General features: G+C 45.2%; 2 protein-coding genes across 6 annotated transcripts in view; one reads left to right on the forward strand and one right to left on the reverse strand.

Annotated features, from left to right (window-relative positions):
• Window positions 1–15,904, forward strand: part of LOC142765481 (uncharacterized) — an 887,742-nt gene that overhangs the window by 231,636 nt on the left and 640,202 nt on the right. Inside the window, exon 5 of one of the 5 annotated variants that reach the window (XM_075866524.1) lies at window positions 10,437–10,823. The exons of the other annotated variants lie outside the window; for them this stretch is intronic. Coding sequence (XP_075722639.1) covers window positions 10,437–10,553 — 117 coding nt within the window. The 3' untranslated portion in view covers window positions 10,554–10,823. Of the gene's footprint in view, window positions 1–10,436; window positions 10,824–15,904 lie in introns of those variants that run through there. 5 annotated transcript variants of the gene reach the window in all.
• The window catches only part of LOC142765479 (uncharacterized), a 139,032-nt gene that overhangs the window by 103,837 nt on the left and 19,291 nt on the right, over window positions 1–15,904 (reverse strand). The window lies entirely within an intron of this gene.

The raw sequence follows: 15,904 nt of genomic DNA on the forward strand, positions 1-15,904 counted from the left end.
GAAAGATGCCCCGCCACCGGTAGAACATGCAATAAGTACGGAGGATTTAACCACTTTGCCCGAGCATGCAAATCGGCAACGCCTTCGCGAACCGTTCCTTGCAAGAAGAAAGAACTACGGGAACTATGCGCAGAAGACTGTAATTTTTTTCTGCAAACATTAACGGTGAGCATGGTCAACACAGACCACTGGAGCGCGACGGTGGACATTGAAGGCCAAACAATGTCTTGCAAATTAGACACGGGGGCTAATTGGTGCGTCATTTCAAGGAGGGACGTTGCAAAGCTACTGAATCTACCAGAGCAGGCTTGTCGGGTCGCGCTAGCAGCATTTCTCGGCCACAAGGCAACCGCCCAAGCAAAAGTGCACCTGCGGCTTTCAGCCAATGAAAGGGTGATCCACGAAACATTCTACATCATAGAGCAAAGTGTACCAGTGACTCTGAGTGGTTCAGCAGCCGAACGCCTTGAATTTATCCGCTGGGTACAGCACATTGATGTCGATCAACTTTACCAGCCAGCCCAACCTTTCGCAGATGTCTTCACAGGACTGGGTGAGTTCAAGGCCTACGAGTACAAAATAAAACTCAAGCCCGGCGCCGTGGGTGTCGTCTTACCAGCTCTAAGAGTCCCCGTGGCCCTGTAGGACAAGACTAGAGTGGAATTTCAGCGTATGGAGGATCAGGGTGTCATAACAAAGGTAACTGAGCCTACATAATGGTCCAGCCATATGGTTACCGTTGTTAAAGGAGACAAAGTTCGAATTTGCCTAGATCCAACATCGCTCAATCAAGCCATACTCCGTGAAAACTATCCCATCGCTGCTACCATGTAAGCGGGCCTGCAGTCGGGTGATGAACAACGTTTATTGTCGTTGAAACGAAGTAGATATAGGCAAGAATGGTGACGTAACAGGTCACGTGGTTTTAACGAAACGTTAACTGCAGGCCCGCTTACGGTTACATCGCGGCCGTAAACGAGTCTGAAAGGTGTGAATCCAGTGGTTTCCTGGAGAGCCGTGTTGTAAGCAAATGTTACATATGGGAGGACTTCTTTCCAATTCTTGTGATGCGAGGTTACATACACCGAAAGCATATTTGGAATTCTTTTATTGAGGCGCTTGGTTAACCCGTTGTTCTTCGCGTGGTAAGCTGTTTCCATTCGGTGTGTGGTACCACTCAGTTGCAAGATATCACGTAGAAACTGCGCCGTGAAGGCTGTACCGCAATCTTTGATGACAACTGCTTGGGTACCACGGCGGAGAACGATGTTTTTGACGAAGAAGTTGGCCACATCGAAAACAGTAGCTCGCTGAACGGCTTGGGTTTCGCAGAATCTCGTCAAATAGTCGGCAGCGACAACATTCCAGCGGTTGTTAGCTGTAGACTTGGAAAACGGCTCTAGCAAATTCATGTCAACCTGTTCGAAAGGTGCGTGCGAGGTCTGACAAGCGGGAGCAGACCGGCTGGTTTTATAAGCGGAACTTTGGGGCGTTGGCAAGCAGTGCAAGTTTTGACGTATTGCTTCACGGGTTTTGCGAGTTTCCGCCAACAGTAGTTATGTTTAATCTTCACAAAGGTGCGGGTGAAGCCAAGATGCCCGGACGATGGCTCGTCGTGGCACGCACGTAAGACGTCGTCGCGGAGAGCGGCAGGAACTACTAGCAGGTAAATGGCTTGCGTGGGATGAAAGCTGCGCTTGTAGAGGGTGTGGTCGCGTAGACAGAAAGATGACAAGTCACGTGAAAACTGACGGGGTGGTTGTGGGCGACATCTTTCGAGATATCGATGAGTGGTTGCAGCTCTGTGTCTTGGCGTTGCTACTGGGCCACATTGGAAAATATTAGAGTCGAAAGGAAACCGCAGTCTTCATCAGATTCATTTGGTGTGGTCTCGACAGGCGCACAGGAAAAGCAGTCGGCATCGGTGAATTTCCGGCCAGACCGGTACACGATTGTCAAGTCAAATTATTTGCAGCCGAAGGATACTTGAGATTCGCCAACTAATAGAGAGAGCGGTGATCACTAATTATTCAGAAGGGCTGTCCGTACAAGTTTGGTAGGAACTTTGTAATAACCCATACTACGGCCAGGCATTCCTTTTCAGTTGTTGAATAATTCTTCTCGGCCGAAGACAACGCGCGGCTAGCATAGGCGATAAAGCGCTCGACGCCATCATGAAACTGCACGAGAATAGTTCCGAAACAAAGGTTGCTAGTATCAGCGCGCATTTACGTATCTGCCTCTGTGTCAAAGTGACCAAGCATCCATGGGTTTGGAAAACGTTGCCGAAGCTCACGGAAAGCGTCGGAATGTGCCGAGCGCCAGGTAAAGGCGATGTCGTGTTTAATCAGTTGTTGCAAAGGTTCTGCGATTTTACAAAAATTTGACACAAAATGGCGGTAATACGCACAAAGACCTATAGAAATCAGCGCACATCTTGCTTCGTCTTCGGCATCGGCAACAGAGCAACTGCCGTGGCTTTTTGATGGTCAGAATGCACGCCTCTACTGCTCACAATATGGCCCAAGAATTTTAGCTCCTCGTATCCAAAGTGACACTTTTCCGGCTTCAGGAGTAGACCAGCAGTACGAATGGCCAGAATTACATCCTGAAGCCGCTTGATGTCCTCTTCAAACGTCGTGAAAAAAAAAACAACTACGTCGTCTTAGTACACCAAACACGAATGCCATTTCAGGTCAGCTAACACTGTGCCCATCATTCATTGGAACGTAGTTGGAGTGGAACATAACCCGAATGGAGGACCTTAAATTCGTAAAGGCCTTCAGGGGTTATAAGCCCCGTTTTTTACCAGTCTTTTTCGTCAACTTCAACCTGCCAGTACCCGCTTGGAAGATCCATCGATGAAAAGTAGCGGGCATGTCACAGGTGATCTGAAGAGTCGTCGATATGGTGAAGGGGATAAATGTCTTTCTTCGTAATGGAGTTAACTTGCGGTAATCCACACAGATTTAGAGGGAGCCATCTTTTTTTCTTAACTAGTACAACAGGTGACGCCCGCAGACTGGTTAAAGGTTGAATCACATCGTCATCGACTATTTGTTTCACTTGACGAATAGCATCCTGTTCTTTCTGTGATACGCGGCAAGCGTGTTCACGCACCAGTTGAACGATTGACTTAGTGATAATTCTGTGTTTGGTAAGCGGAGCCTGCCGAACCTTCGATATAGCGGCGAAACAGTCGCCAAAAGATGATAGAAAGCTGAGTAGTATTTGCCACTTTGCTCCAAATGTTGACTAACATTAATGTGGTTCGTAAAGACTCCTTCACAGTTTTTATCTGCAGAGTGCATCGTAATCGAAGCGCAGGTGCTCAAATCGTCGAGGGTTTCGCAGTGGGCTATGGTGGTGCGCCTTGCTAAATCCTTGTATTCATCACTGAAGTTGGCCACTAAGATTGCAGTCCGCCCATTTCGGAGCTCTACAATATTACGAGCTATGGCGACCTCTCAATCCAAAAGTAAGGCGACGTTACCTTGGGTGAAGCCTGTGCCCACTTGTTCTTGCGGGCACTCAACAAGGACGAAGACGCTGCTACGAGGCGGCAACGTACACATTCGTTGACAACGCGTAACGCCACACGTCGATGTTCGTCCACGTCATCCGAATCAGTATGTAAACAGTTAGCGAAGGTTACGAACAAATCTCGTAGATTAAAGACCGCTCCAAACTCCTGAAGAAAATTCATACCCAATATAAATGGTCGGGAACAAAAGGGCAGCACAAGGAAATATGCTACAAAGGTCGACGCACAGATTTCAAGTCTTGCGGTGCACCGGTTGATTGGTGACACGAGGTGTCCTCCAGCGGTAATCAGTTGTGGGCTGCCCCACGATGTCAGTACTTTGCGTAGCTTGGTGGCTAACAGAGCACTCATTACCGAGTAATCAGCTCCTGTATCGACTAGTGTGGTTACTGGATGATAGTCAACGGAAACTGTTAGAGCAGCAGACGTTCTTTTAGCGATTACGGAAGAAGGTGTCAGCGGTACATCATTGCAGGGTGGCATTGGAGGATAATTGTCACTTCGCGTGACAGTGGCCTCACCACCGGAGGTCGCCGTTCTCAGTTTCCCCGGCGTGGATTTGAGGCATTGACACCAGTGGGCTCAAAGGCTGTTCGGGCGTGGTTTGGCGATGCGGGCCGACGGGCTGATGGTGATCATGACTGTCGTCGCGGAGGGCCAGGAGGAAGATGACTACTTCCTAAGTACTGTTCAATTTTGTACGAGCGCTCACTATAGCGTGGGCAACGGGAATCGCGGTGGAATCCACGCAGGCCTATTCTTCGGTAGTTGTAGTCTTGGTACATGTGTCCGGCTTCACGACAGTGGCAGCACAAGGTTCGACTCTCAGGTGCTCGCCATACGGTGGACTTCCGCGGTCTATGGCAATAATCGGTCTGAAAAGCTGGGCTTAGGAAATGTCAAGTCTCAGCAAGTGAATGCGAGAAACGTGCCGTCGACGGTGTAGAGACTCGCAGGGCATCCGCGTAGAATAAAGTGGGAGGTTCGGCTCGGGATTGGGGTGACAGAGGAATGAATTGTCTGATTTCATCCCGAATGAGATCGCTGACAGCTGCGACACTCGGAGCTATCGCTGTATGACACTTCTGAAGTTCCTCGCGGACAACCTCCCGTATAATCTCTGTAAGCGTCTCCCTGTCATAAGGCTAAGGCGCAAGTGAGCACGCAGCGGAGAAGGAAGTTTGTTGCTCGTACTGGTATAACCGCTGCCTAAGCATGCGCTCCGTATTTCTCACCTCACGAACGAACTTTGACAACGTTGTTAGCGGGTTGCGCACGAGGCCCACGAAAATCTGTCCCTTTACGCCACGCATTACCAGTCATACTTTCTTGGCCTCTGGCATTTGCGGGTCGGCTCGTTGGAGCAGTTGTGACATCTCTTCAACAAACATGGCGACACTCTCGTTCGGCATTTGAAATCGTGTAGACAGTGCCTGCTCAGCGCTTTCTTTCCCCTCGGGTAGGGTGGCTAGAATGGGGAGGTGTGATGACCGGCCTCCGGAGGCTGGCCCAAAAGCGCGATCCTGCCGCGTGGTGGCGCTGCCGGTGGGGGCGCTGTGCTTTTCTCGCGTCGTCTACTTGCCTCTGGGCGGGTAAATGATTCGACCGCGCTCAGTTTTACCGCTGTAGTCTTTTCAATTATGTTGTTGACGTCGAGAAACTTGCACGTGTAATCTACAAGCTTGCACGTGTAATCTCCTTTCCGCTGTCTTTACCAATGGGCGTCGCACCTTATTTTTTAAGCGCATTAAACGAGCCATGAGGATTCGCCTCACTTTTCTGCACTTCAGACACCGCTGAGGCATATGGGCCGGCATACCTGGAAGAAACAACAAAATTGGCGACATGTGAAGTATATGAAAAAATTTTTCACAGTTGTGATATGCCCAAGACGTATGTACCAAAACACAACATACCTTGTGACACAAATCCATCACACACAGCGGAGAACAGGCCATTTGCTGACAATGTTGTGCAGTCAGACACATCTAATCGCTTAAACTCGCTGGTATTTCCCACTCCACAACACACAGAGAGTTTTTCTGCATACACCAGAAGCTCTTGGGCCTCTTCCTCAGACTCAACGGTGCGCTGACAGTGAAGGTGGCCAGCCAGGAAAATGGTGCAGGAGGGTGAATTTCGCTCTCCAATTTCGAACACAGCTATCTTGTTGAAGGCAACAGGAGGTACTTTCTTTTTATGATGTTCAGCTGTTTGGTAACTCGCTATGTTTTTGTTTTGGAATGTCTGACGTGACCAATACTCCGATGGTAGTCGAAGACCAAAAATGAAGTGTTTCCGAGGTACTTCATCGTTGACTATGTCCAGTTCGTCATGAGGAATGAGCTGAACCGATTCGTGTTCTGAATCGTCAATGTCCTCGCGGCTCTTCTTTGCAGGCGCGGAAGAGTCCTGTCCCGTTCTCCTCTTCCTCTCTTTTGGCAGAGTTTTCGTCATATACTTTGGAAGGTTCAGGAAAATTGTTGGAATAGCACTCTCCTTAAGGGCAGGCACATCGCGTGGTATATGGACCTCCTTTCCATTCACAATGTGCACGTAGTGTCTCATGATAAACCTGAAAACATAATAAAAAGTGAGCGTAGCCTCTGTAATGAAGACACTTCGGATTTCCAAGCAACGAAACAACAATTAATGCATGTGCTGCAGCGTTAGGTGACACACATCTAGCCACGGGTCGATGGAGGCAGAACGCAAAACGCGCCCACGTGGAGCAACATGCCAATGTAAGTACAAGAACAACCGATCATCTGAATTAGTCTGGCTCTTTCCACTGCACCTCTGCTGCTCATGACCCGTGTGTCACACCGGGTCAGTGTGTTAACTTGTAGAAACCTGAACTTTTCTATATGCTTAAACATGTACGAATTCCATACGTACCTTGGGTCAAAATTCGTTTCGCAAACTGCAGAATTCTCTTGCAGTGGCTTGTCGGCCCTTGGTATGGCACGTGCCCACTTTTCAAGTTCATCCTCATGGGCAGGTGCACGAAAGAGAGACAGTCTTTCACCGCAGGACTTGTAGCCGGCGTCGCAACCTGGCACAAAGCACCACCTCTGCGTTTTTTTCCCGTCGACGGCATTCTTCAGAGCGGTTCAAAAATCGACGACAACCGCTGACATCATCTCCTTCAAGAAATCGGGAAGCGATAGCAAAAGCAGGCCGTACTTCGCGAACAGCGACAGCTTACTTGCGCTGCTCCGTCACCAACGAGACACGAGCAAAACATGCTCACAGTCGGCACATGCCAACAGCGCCCTAGACTGACGCGCCTAATTTCCCCCCAGCGGCGAGAACGCGCAGAGGGGCCTCGCTAGGCAAGAGGCCGCCGCCGCAGTCATCACACCTCCCCATTCTAGCCACCCTACCTCGGGGTTGCTGAAGGCCTCAAGAAGTAGCCGATGGAACTCCGGCCAACTCGTGAAGGAAGCCTTGTGGTTCTCGTACCACACTTTTGCCGCATCAAGAAGGGAGATGTAGACGTTTTTCAAATTACGGCGATCGTCCCAGTCATTGATGGCAGCCACCCGTTCAAAGTGACCCAACCAGTCTCCCACATCCTTACCGGGATCGAAGTGGAAAGGGTTAGGCGTGCGAGGCGTGTTGACGACGCAAGCTACGGCAGCGGGTGGGTCATCGACATGCTCAGTCCGGGTTGGGGTCGTGGGAAACATTTTCCTCGCGGAACTTGCCAGGGGACCGTATTGGGGTGGTATCTTGGAAGCGACGGCTGCTTCGATGGACTTCAGCAGAACCTGGGGCCGGATTCACAAAACTCACTTACGAAAACATTTTTGCGCAAGAGAAATTTTGTTGCGTAAGACGATTCACGAAACGAAAAAACGTCGTAAGAGGCCAGCGTTGTCACATCGGCCGCTGCAAATAAAGCACGCTGTGACTGCCCGGGAACATGTCAGCGATGGTGATGCAGTTGCTATATTTGCTTACGTCACCGAAAAGTGATCGTAAGTGGATTCACGAAGCGAAATTGTACGTAAAAACAGCATGGCTGAGAGAAAATCCTAAGAGTGGTCCGCACCACTCTTAGGAACAATGTGGCTACTTAGAACCTGCTGCCGCGGCGGTATACTTTGGTGCCCTGGCTGGTTTTGAGTTAATTCACGCCCATTAAGGGCTGTCTGATGACTGCTGGTGCGTTTTTATTTCTTTCGGCGCTTTGCGCTTCGCGTGTTTTTTCCCTTGTACGCAGTGGATGGTGTTTACAACCACCATCATCCAATAAGTTCGAAGTCGCAGTAATTGAAGAATTCTATTGGGTGTCAATGGCATAAAACTACGCATGTAAAGAATTGTGGTTGGATGAAAACCAATGTGATACGTGAATGGTCGTTGCATTCGAACGCAGCATGGCATAGGATTAACCTTATTTGTTATGTTGTTGTGTTGCACCCCATCTCATCCAATTAAAAGTGCGACTCGAGATCCTTGCCTCATTTGTGGAAATTACCACCAAAGAGGTTAATGGGAGCACATTCTTTGCACGCTATTAGAAATAAAAATGAGAGGAAGTTTTCAGTGAGTGGTTCATAAAGTTTGTGCTCTAGTGTACTTTCATAGGCTCTAACTGTGCAATGGTTGCGATCTCCGAAATACAGCTGTCGATACACTTTGGGATGATCTGGAACAAAGCGTACTTTGTAAACCAAAGCGTATTATGGGTGTGCGTGATTACGCATGGAACTACAAACAAATCTCGCATCTTCACCTTCACTGTTCAGACACCGATATGGACCGTGATAATATGGCAAGCAATCGGAATGAAATGACCCTAGTAACTTTGTATGACACCGAAAATATGCAAACCCTCACAATTCTGGAGCAAGCCTTGGCTGAATTCATCCCTGCGTCAATTACCAGCCATTTAACTTGGCGCACGAACATCATTCAAAGGTAGAGCCAGCCACTGACATGCATTTTGTGCGACGCAGCGACCACTTGACCTGAGAATAATAGTGTTGCGAAGGCGAATCCCCTGTCGCATGCTCTGATCGAAGCAGAAGACAAACGCGAGCAGACGACGGCTTGGCCGACAGGCACAGCTTGTGATTGGTTGTGAAGCAATACCCTCTACATCAGCTCACTCCGTGACGTTGCCAAAACACTTCTTTCATCTGGCACGCCTGTCCTGTTCGTCATATCACCCCCCTCGCACATACGAGAAAATTTTTTCACGCCGTGAAAATGGTGCAAGTACTTTCTAAGAGCTCTCTTAAGTGCTGCGCAGTTGTCGAAAACAACATGTCGTCGTAAACAGCATATCGGTCTGTGCGACTTTCAGCAAACGCTTCTCGCACGAGTTACTTTAGCGTTTGACCGGATGTGTTGTGATTACAGCAGCCCTTTCGATGCGTGTAAGCAGTGCGGAAAGCTGTGGCAGTGCAATGGTGTACGGTGAAGCGCAGCGAAGCCTGTGCGTCGGTGTGGTTATCAAGCGGGGATTGGCGTCGATGTATCGACGGCTACTAGCACTCGAGAAGCCTGCAATGTGTGTTTGTGTGCCGGTAACAGTTCGTTCGCTTGACTTTCCAGTCTCTCAGTTGGGTGCTGTGCGACATTTTGTATTGACAGCGTTTTGACAAGTTACTTCAGTGACCCCAAGTACGTACGGAAACGTATGAACTACGCGCTCGGTTCTTGCTTCGCCACCAGTTAGCCCGTACGCTTCTATTTACTTGAGAGCAATGTACTGTTCGGGAGTGAAACGATGTTCGTTGTGAACAGTGGTGCTGTGTTGACGTTCCAAGACTTGTGAACAAGCTGTGCTCTTCTGACCGAAAATTGAAAGACAGCGTTGATAACTGTTTTGCCCTGCGAAGTTGTGGTGGGGCAGCTTGGCTCTTTTGTTTGTTAAGTCGTCACTTCTCCTTTTTGAGATAACCATAGTCCTAGCGCTGTGATGTGATCAACCAAAACTGCGAGATGCTACATTCTGTTGTGGATCGTGTTACCTTGAAAGCGCGCCTAGAATGTTCTTCGGTAACAACTTGAGAGTTCTATGTGGCAGCGAGAGCCCGTGAACGTCAAGCTTCCCTCCAGCCCCCAGAAAAAGCAAAGATTTCACCGGTGCCTTGCTTTGAATGAGGTTCTAGGCCAATATCGCCTAACTACAGGTTTCCGAGTTTGTCTGGCCATTGTTTTGCACGGCACTAGAGCCTTGACAACAGCCGGTCATGGCCAGTTCTTAAACTTTATCAATGGACATGCACGCCTGGCCAGCCCTTCATTGCTGTCATTGGCAGCTTCCAGTCTGCAGATGCCCTTTGCCTGTTGACCGTACTTGGTTCCTCATGACACCGACGGCTACTAAATACTGCCGTCGGTGAATTCACCTTGCAGAACTAAATTTCACCGGTACTATAATTCACGCAGTTCTATAACGTGTGCAAGTTTTTAAGCCCATCAGATGTAATGTTTCTCTATGGTAAGTTGAAGCATGAAAAATATACTACTACTGTTATATACATACATACATTATGGAGCAAATACATAAAATGTTTTTTGTGATTTGATACAAGTGAGCTCTTGTTTGATTATGAGGTTGGGCCTGTCGATTGACCACGTTTGATAGTTGGAAAGTTAATGTGAATTTATTTTTCAGGAGCCAGGTTGCACTTAAAAAATTTATGTTATTTTGGAAAATTAGTTTTATAGACGATTACCACTGTGGTAGTACTACACTTCAGTAGGACATATATATTGCGGTACGTAAATTTTACATGAGGCTTCAGTTTATTTCAAAGTGATTATAGCAGATTTTGGTCACTTTAACGAAGTGATAGCTTCCTCAAATAAGTATTAGAAGTGAGTGCTTTTAATGATTGTTTTTAAATATCTCGTTTTTGGCTCTTCACAGATCGCAGAGATTGGTTTGTTAAGGTCCTGTGATGCATCGGTTGCACATTCTGGCACATCCATCCTCATCATTACTTGGAGCACCTGTACAAGAATAGGAAGGACACGTTCTCCCTAACTGTGCAAGCCTATGTCACTGCTGGGACTGTTATCAATCAGCGGATGTGGCGTGGAAGCATGCATGGCAGCCTCATCTGGAAGTACTGCGATCTGCTTGGGAGCTTCGAGGGCACAAAACTGCCTAACGGCTGGCTGCAAGGTTAGTTTTTCTTTAATACATGCGATTACGTGAACTCCACTTACTGTGCACAAATTGAAAACCCAAGCATGGTTGCTTTCAGTAGATACCTGTAATATTCTTACACATAATTCTTATTCAACATTTATAGAACTATATTGCAAGATAATTGAGAATGTTGAAAGCTGAAAGCCTGCAGCTTATGAATGAAACTCCAATAATCTAAGGCTCAAAAGCTTGTGCTTTGAAACGAGCACAAATACTTTGATTCCTTATTGAGCTCTCGAGCTTGTGACTCCCTCTGTGGATCAAGTGCTCTGGAAGGAAATAGCAAGTGGATGAAAATTGCCTGGCTGTTCACAACTTGCAAGGAGAAAGACCTATTGAAGAAGCCTCAGATGACATAGGGCCAGTGACTGCATCTTTTACCTAATGTAGCTTTTTCTCTCTCAGTGCTGCTGGTTGTGTTTCAGCCGAACATGTTCACCTTGATTGCATAGTGATATATATTTTTCTACAAATTGTACCTGACCTAAATATGCATTGTTGATCTCTAAAGGTGACGTTCAGTGTGTTTCAATGCCATGGCTTCTCATTTCTCTGTCTGTGGCTAGCCTATTTCAGCAGCAGAGCGATGCATCTAGCACACATGCAATCCAAGTCATGGAGCACTCCTTTGGTGTTCTGTGCAGGACGCAGCATATCCATCCGGCAAGACACTGGTATCAATAATAATGGTGAATGTTAGTGGCACCTGTAGGAGCCCGTTGTGTTTGTTGCGTATGATTATTTTTCCTGATGAAGTACATTTTTGAAAAATTTTCTTCATTTAGAATAATAGATGTCAGCAACAAGCACACTCATAATCCACAAATTTTTTGTGTCTTCTAGACTGCCCATTTGCTCCTATATGCAGTATGGTGAGCTGGCTATGTTAGACAGCCTTCAAGTTGTGAACATTGGCTGTTGTGTTGTAATGCAGTCTAACTTGTGTTTCTTAGTGAACTTATTTGTGGTCTACTTCTCGCACCTAGTGTAAAGTCGAAATAGAAGAAACTCAGCTTTTTATGCCTGTCAGAAGTTTCATGCCTTTATCTATACCATTGTAGTTTTGCTGTTGTATCATATTAAATATATTTTCAGTCTTCAGTGTTTGTGTGTGTGTGTTGAGGCTTGTCATTGGCTTTGGAAAATACAATATTTGTAAGTATGAGCACATGATTGACAACTATACACTCTTGCATGTAGCATGGTTGTAACAATGATCTTATTTTTCTAAGTTCCAGCAGTAACAAGGGTTTTGGTGCTCCACGGTCATGTACAGTGTATCAAGAACAGAGCACAGAAGACCAACAAGTATGAAGGGACTGCCAGTGACTGTTCTCTGCTCAAAGTTTACAACAGAAGAAAGAGCACATTGTGATGTCAGGAGCAGCTGCTGCTTAACTTCTTAGCAGTGCATTATTCAGCAGTTCATTTGCTTGCATTCGAAATTATTTAAATTTTGCATGGAAGATACCAAATTATGACAATAATTTAAAGGCTGCTGTAGTAATAGTGGGTAAATAATTTTGAGCTGAAGCTTTTAACATGTGTGCTAAGTGCATGCGTGCCTCTACATTTACATGCCAGAAATCACATCATCCATGGTCGCCAATGGTAACTGTGTTTGCATTCTTTGTAGTACAAGAAGTAAAGCCATGAATGCAGTAATCATGTACTTAGTCGATGTAATCCGTCAGTCTACACTCATTTGTATAGCACCAATGATGCCATGAGTGTATAGGCTCTGGGAAGTGAATCTATGTGGATTATTTTATTTGGAAGGAAGAGGATCATCACTACTCCTAGTATATCTTAACAGTAGATTTTAGTGCTTGGGCATTATCTCACTGCCTGTCTGTCCTTCAACAGTCTACTTAGCTCCTGTGTAAGTGTAACTTTTTAAATGTATACTTTGATCGGATTGGTTTGTTCATAATGTAATGCAATTGACTTATCATCTATGCAGCTCTACTCAGACTAGAAATAAAAGTATTTATTTTTATATGTAGCTATACCATGCATTCACTTGTGTTTTCCTAAGTGCCTGTACAATTGTTTAGCCCTACAAAAGTGCTGGTATATTCCAATATTGAATCTGGCATCTCAATATAGTTTGTTAGTGGAAGTAAGAATGTGTTTACAACCAATATTACTATCCTCAGATGAACTGTGAAAACTCTGTGGAAATTTATTTACATTTTTTGAACTTTGTGAAGGCAACTGTTGTTATGTTCTTTTATTGTGGTCGCTGTTTCATGCAAATGACACATAATTACTTTGCAGTGGCATAGTATTAGTTGTTATTTTGCACATATGTGCTGAGAAACATCGCAGTCGAGGCCATCAGCAAGACATACATGCAGTGTACTGGAGCATCACCTCACATAGTATACAATCTTTGCCCTTCAGTAAACTCAACATTTTTCAAGCAGACTAATAGACAGCTGTATGGGAACTGTGTTGTTGTGCAAACTTTGAAGTCTTGTTGAGGAGTGTTTTTCATCATTTTTGTCCAAGTGAAGTAGCTACCCATGGTCACAACTGGTGGGAATGCGGTGGTTTCCTCTCTCCAAAAGCACTCCTACCAGCTGCCTCAATGTTAGCATGGGGTGAATTCACAAACTGGAGAAATAATTGGTCTTTGTTTTCTTGGCCGAAAGAGTCACTTCTACCGTTGAGCCACCACGACGTGCCAGAATAGAAACTTTTAGCTAAATAAAGTTGATTCTACTTTTGAGAAGTGTTTTTGGGGAAACGAAATGGCACCTATAGCTGCCAATATAAACACTATTTGCATTAAGGACCTTAGTAGCTTATAATTGTATTATTCATGTATTGTCTAGAATTTACTCGCGCTGTGCCAACTTTCAGCCCATGTGTCCTAACATGCTTTGTTAGTGGGTTGTGTATGAGCCAAGCTATGTAAATAAACAGAGTGATATTGCAGACATCTACAAAATATTGATGCACAGCCCTTTTCTTTAGCATGACATTGTCAAGGGCTTTATTCTTGTGTTTTTTATAAAAAACTGCTTGTCACTGGGCAGCAGCGGAAAACTATGCATCAAGCTTTTGCGAAATGGTTCGAGAAACATCGTGTTTTGACATAACAGTGCCGGTGGATTTCTCTCGTAAGTTACTTTCTGTAGTATATTCAAAATGAGTGTATTAGAATTGTTGTTTTATGGGCATTTATTTTAATATTTACACCTGAGTGTATGTATGTATGTATGTATGTATGTATGTATGTATGTATGTATGTATGTGTGTGTGTGTGTGTATGTATGTATGTATGTATGTATGTATGTATGTATGTATGTATGTATGTATGTATGTATGTATGTATGTATGTATGTATGTACCTTTTAAATGAGAATCCGTTTATGATTGGTGAGTAAGTTTGGTTATGATTTGGCTGAATTTGTTTGTAGTTATTTCTCTTTTGAGCCATTATACATTTCAATTTGTTCTGTACTGCATAAAAATAAATGTAACCTTACACAGAATATGTGTGTTCAAAGAAGTTGTTTCATTTACCAACCTACAGTCATGGGCAAGAAATTGGGTAATATGGAACGAACCTGCGAAGATTAGTTTAGAGCATAGCTACTCTACATGGCATATCTCGTACACATTGCGTTGGTTGAATATGTCAATTTCAACATATCAATTTTAATCAGAATAAGCAAGCTATCACCCGTGGTTGTATATGTGTGTGATATTTATGCATACTGTAATACCGGTTCGCAATTACAATGAAGCCCGCAAACCTAGTCAAGCTGAATACACGAATGTTGTCCATGCACCTTTCATCTGCACTGGAACTGTTGTTAATAAAAAAATAAACTTCGGTTTAAAAATTTATTCTAGTAACCAAAAGCAGAGTATCTCACTATGGCACAAATCAAATTGCCATTGTTCTGTTACATTCTGGACAATAGGGAACCCTCTCAGCAGAACTCGATTAACTGCTATACTTCATTTTAACCATTGACAGGCACATTACACTGAAGCGTGCAGCATGACAAATAGCGGGAGAGAAGACACAAACCAATCACTCTGCTTGCGTCAGCTCTAACTGTCCGTGCTCTTTGGTCTTGCTGCATGTGATGATGCCCACCAAATTAGCACGAAAGCGTGTCCCTACAAAGGCAGTAAACTTGGCCGCAAGCAGTTAGCTCACTGCATATGTAAATTTTCTTCAAAACACCGTGACGATTGATCCCTGGTCGAATATCCAAACACGCGAAAAGTAATATACCAGGTATGATATTGGTATTTCAGCACTGGACACTTTTGCGATAAGAGAAGATGGAGGAGAAAATTATGAACCCTGAATTGTGTAATTTATGAAGGTGCACAGTACAGCGCTTTTGGGTCAAAAGGGGAGTGAAAGAAGCAAGTGCAAAAGCCACCTTCTCAAAAAATTAGTACCCGCCACCATGCATAATGTCAGGCCTGGCAATCTCTTGAAAAAAAAAAGTGCTTGGTGACTCTGCGAATCGAACCAAGCACCTCCTAGATTGCTGTTGAGCGCTGTAACCGCTCGTTCACTGCAGCAGTGCTTGCATTCGCCCTATTGCTGATATATCGTCATTCCTTCGAATGACGCCAAATTCAAAAACGTCCGGTGAAACTTTGTCAAAAAAAGAAAAAAATAGTCAGAATGCGTTTGCCCAAGGTTACTAGAAGATAGAAACCGCCACGTGTGACTGTATAACCGTGTGCTATTTATTCTTGTACATTATTGTCATGACGTTGGGATAGCCGGCTCTAACGTAGGCTACCTTCTCATAGTTTGCCAAATATAAATAAGAAAATAAAAATATATATCGGCCTGTGACAACGCTAGTCAACTATTATGAGTTCACTGTCACTAGTGTCACTTTCACTAGATGAATGCTCAGTTTGCTTCCATTATCTTTATTTAGGAATGTTCTGGCTCATTAACTCAACTCTCCTAATTAGCATTGATTCTCACACCTAAGGACAGTCACACTTCATCTCGCTTTCTGAGTGGCTGTCACTCCCATATAACGCGTACTCCACTTTTTTATGCTCTCCAAGCATCTGACGCTGCTTTGCGGAGACTTGCCCTGACGTCTGCTGGGCCAGAAAATTGTCTTTATTATCTATCAATTTCAAGCTTTCGCGAAGCTGCAACGAGTGTCTCTCTCTCTCTCTTT

This window comes from Rhipicephalus microplus, chromosome 6 (genome assembly GCF_043290135.1).
Source record: "Rhipicephalus microplus isolate Deutch F79 chromosome 6, USDA_Rmic, whole genome shotgun sequence".
Lineage (NCBI taxonomy): Eukaryota > Metazoa > Arthropoda > Arachnida > Ixodida > Ixodidae > Rhipicephalus > Rhipicephalus microplus.